The 3875-nt window shown below is 21.9% G+C and overlaps 2 protein-coding genes across 2 annotated transcripts; both read right to left on the bottom strand.

Annotated features, from left to right (window-relative positions):
• Nucleotides 1–199: 199 nt before the first annotated feature.
• On the bottom strand, nucleotides 200–890 carry EHI_108230 (uncharacterized protein; the record flags this gene model as incomplete). The annotated part of the gene is made up of 2 exons (XM_648629.1): nucleotides 200–716; nucleotides 790–890. 2 exons carry the CDS (start codon nucleotides 888–890, stop codon nucleotides 200–202), a joined length of 618 nt encoding a protein of 205 aa, XP_653721.1.
• Nucleotides 891–3483: 2593 nt separating this feature from the next.
• On the bottom strand, nucleotides 3484–3834 carry EHI_108240 (cysteine protease, putative; the record flags this gene model as incomplete). The annotated part of the gene is made up of 1 exon (XM_001914085.1): nucleotides 3484–3834. A coding segment is annotated over one exon (351 nt), but the record flags the coding sequence as incomplete, so codon positions are not given.
• Nucleotides 3835–3875: the final 41 nt, after the last annotated feature.

Raw genomic sequence — 3875 nt, forward strand, 5'->3', positions numbered from 1 at the left:
ATATTTTTTATTAAATCCATATTATTAAGTTATTTTGATTTGTTCCTTTTATAATTTAAAATAATGTTAAAGAAGAAACTGATTCAACTCTATCATTCTAATATCTTTTTTCGATTACTTTCTCACTGATTGTTAAATAGGTTTTTATTTATTTTGAATAAGAAGAAAATAAAAGAATAAAATCAAAATGATTCTTCAATTAAAATCCAATCAACATGATGATTGATAATAATCCAATGATGACAATTGGATTACTTCCATCTGTTGATATTTCTTCACTTTGACTTTTTTCATCAGACTCACTATACACTTCATTGTTAGGTGTTGGAACACCTTCAGCTTCAAGAGTCATAGCATTAATTTTGAATGTAATTGGTTCATCTGTTGTTTCTATTCTTTGTATGGAGAATGTTTGTAATGTATTTTTTTCATCTTCATAACTTAATGGAACATAAACTTTAGTAGCAATTCCAGATTTAACTATATAGTCATATGGTTTCAATTCAGTTTCTGTTTGTTGGTTGTAGGCAGATGAGAATAAACGTGTTCTAAATCTCATTGTTTTAACTTGATCTGATTTGAAATATATTTCATATGAAAAGAAATTTGAAGCAGAAGTGTCAATACTTGTTGTTCTTTGTACATAAATAGTATCCCAGCAACGAAGTTTTGCACTTAAGTAGTTTGTTGTTGAATTTTTACTTAATTCAATATTTCTATTGATCAACTTCTTTTTATTCTTCCTTCAATTCTATTGAAGTTCAGATAATAATTAATAATAAAACAAACAATCCAGCTGTATTAAATATTGCCCATGAGTCAAAGAAGCTTTTTCCATCAAATATAAGATATGCATTACTAAGAGTAAATAAACACAATACAAATAACATTCAATGTTTTTCTTTTTTCGTTCGTTCCATTTAAATGATTCACATATCATCATCTCAAAACTAATATCTCTTCGTTTTGTTATTTTAATGTTATTTTCTGATTATTTTAATGATTATTCTATTGAATGAGTGAAATAATAACATTTAGATATTAGTATTATTCACTTTCTATTGAAATAATTTGATTAGTTTTACATTCAAATATCATAGCTTTATTTCTGAAAAGTATTATTGTATCTATTCTTATGTTGAGTCATATATTTCTCAAAACTACAGTTATATTAATTCTACATTGAGTCAATGAAATATCTCTGTTTTATATTTGAACATTTATAGAATAAGAAGTTATTTATAAATAAAACATCAAATTCTACTAATAGTATTATTATTTATACTCGTTGAAATATTGATGTCATTTTTTCATAATCACATCAATAGACAATTGTTTCTTGATTATTTGAACTTTTTCTAAATAAATGGTTGTGACAATGAAAGTTTTAGTATCAAAATTGCTTCCTTTTTGTTATTAAATTTTATCAGTGTTAATATACTTTGTATAATAATTTGCACATGAAAATTAATGTATAACATAAATAGAAAAAGTTGTTATAACCTTTTAATGTGTTCAGTATTATAATAGATGACAATATTATATCATCTATTTAACATATTATATATAATACAATTATTAATAGTTATTCTTTTTATCTATTATGGTTATAATGAAAAAATAAGAAAATAGTTCTTTATTATTTTAAACAAGAATATATTTTGAATGGAATATTTTATAAGAAGTAAAATGAAAATATAGTATCAAGAATATAGTTAACAAAAATAGAAATAAAACGAATAATAGAATAGATAATATACAAAAAAAGATAATAGGTCAACTAAACAATATGTTTACAACAATTTATTATAAGAGGGATATAATATAATTTACTTTGAATTTGTAATAACCATTTTATATTAAAGCAATGTAATATAGAATAAAGAATAGTATACTACAAATATCATAAAGAAGATAATAATGATATAAAATGATGATATGATTTAAATATAACAAAATTGTAGTCTCTAAAAATAAAAGAATAAGAAATTAAGAAAGAGCTAATAAAAGAAGTATTTAAAAGAAATACTCAAAGAAACAATAATGTAGTAACATAAAGAAGTATTAAATAGGAATAATATATTATGATGAAGAAATGCTATATATATTTATATAATTGATATTTTATAATATATAAATATAATAGAGTGACACATAATCGATATGGAAATTGAAAGATAATGAATTTTATTAGAAAGAATGTTTTTTAAGTATTTAATGAAGAAAAAGAAAATTATTATGAAAAGTTATAGGATTTAAAATAAATAAAAAATAGATTAAGGTTTTATCAAAGAAATAACAATTAATGAAAATTATTAAAGAGAAGATAATTAATTATACATTTAATAAAAAAGAAGTAATGAAAAGAATGGTTTAAATCTTTTGGAGATTTAATGTGTGTTCAACAACAATAAAAGAATGTAAAGTGTTTTTGAATGATATTTTTAATAAGAAAATATATATAAAAGGTATATTCATTGTGAAAGAAGTTATTATTCAAATCAAACAGTAAGTATTTTTTTTGTTATAGAAAATAAGACTCAAATCAGTAAAATAAATGATGGTAATTTCGTGTTTACATACCAAAGATGTTATAAATATATTCAAAAAGAAGAATTTTTCAGTATAATGAAGAATATATGAGTTAGAATAAAAAATGAATAAAGTGTTAAAAAGGAGGTATAGTTCTAAAGAAATAATATGTCGAAAAGGTAAAAATAACGAATTATGTACAATTTATTCAAATAATTATTTTCTTAAATACTATTTCTTCCAGATAAAATGGAACATATATTGAATATAAATTAAGTTAATGTTATTCATATTAGTTTCTTTTTGAAATTTCTTTTTAATTCAAAGAATGTATAAGAAAATAAGGTTTAATAAACTTATTTAGTTTATCTGAAGTATAAAACATAAATTCAAAATAAATAATAATAAGACATTTCTTTAATAAACCAACTAATTTGAGTTATTTGTTTCTGAAATTGAGTAAACAAGAAAATAATGGATATTGCTAATACTAAAAAAATGTTCATTAACATAGTTTTATTATTATCATTCAAGTTTTTGTAAAGAATAATATAACAGTGAGAATACCATTGTAAATTTATTATTTGTTACGATATGATTTGGTTATTGATTATAACCTTATTGTATTATAAAAGTTAATATCATATTTCTTTATCAACAACGTCTGTGAAAAATTCTTAATTTATAAATATTATTATTGTTTTTATTTTTAATTAGAGAGGTTTTATTGAAGCCATGAATGAAGTGTGAAGTGTATATAGTATAACCAGTTTCTAGGAAAATAAATAAAGAAAAGGAATATTAAAATGATAATATTAAGAATAATAAGTTATAAACTCTTAAATAATTTCATTCATCAATTTGACTTATTAAGATAATGGTGATGCTTTTCAAAGTTTTTGTTAAATTCTAAAAAGTTAATTAAATGAAAGACAAAATTAAACTACTTGCTTAAATCTCTTTTACCCCAACTGGGAATGAAATTCCTGTGCAAATACCACATTGATTATTCTTATTTCTGGACATTAAAATATAACCATCCATTCCCCAAAAACTTCCCCATGAATTTTTTACAATGTAATAATCTTGACCATCTTGAGATCCATATCCAACAGCAGCAACACAATGGTTCATTATTTTCTTACATTTTGGTTCATCATAAACTCCTGATTTATATAATTGGAAAGATATTTGACTTGCATCAATACAAACACCAACAGGAGCTTCAGCAATAGCAGCAGTGAGAGCAGCATCACTAATATCAGCAGTTCTAAGTCCTTCAATAGAAACTTTTATTTTTGTCTTGTCATATAAACATTTTCACATCTTTGCCAGTATAAGGA

The sequence above is a fragment of the Entamoeba histolytica genome, genomic scaffold (genome assembly GCF_000208925.1).
Source record: "Entamoeba histolytica HM-1:IMSS scf_1104750517931 genomic scaffold, whole genome shotgun sequence".
In the NCBI taxonomy this organism is placed as follows: Eukaryota; Evosea; order Mastigamoebida; family Endamoebidae; genus Entamoeba; species Entamoeba histolytica.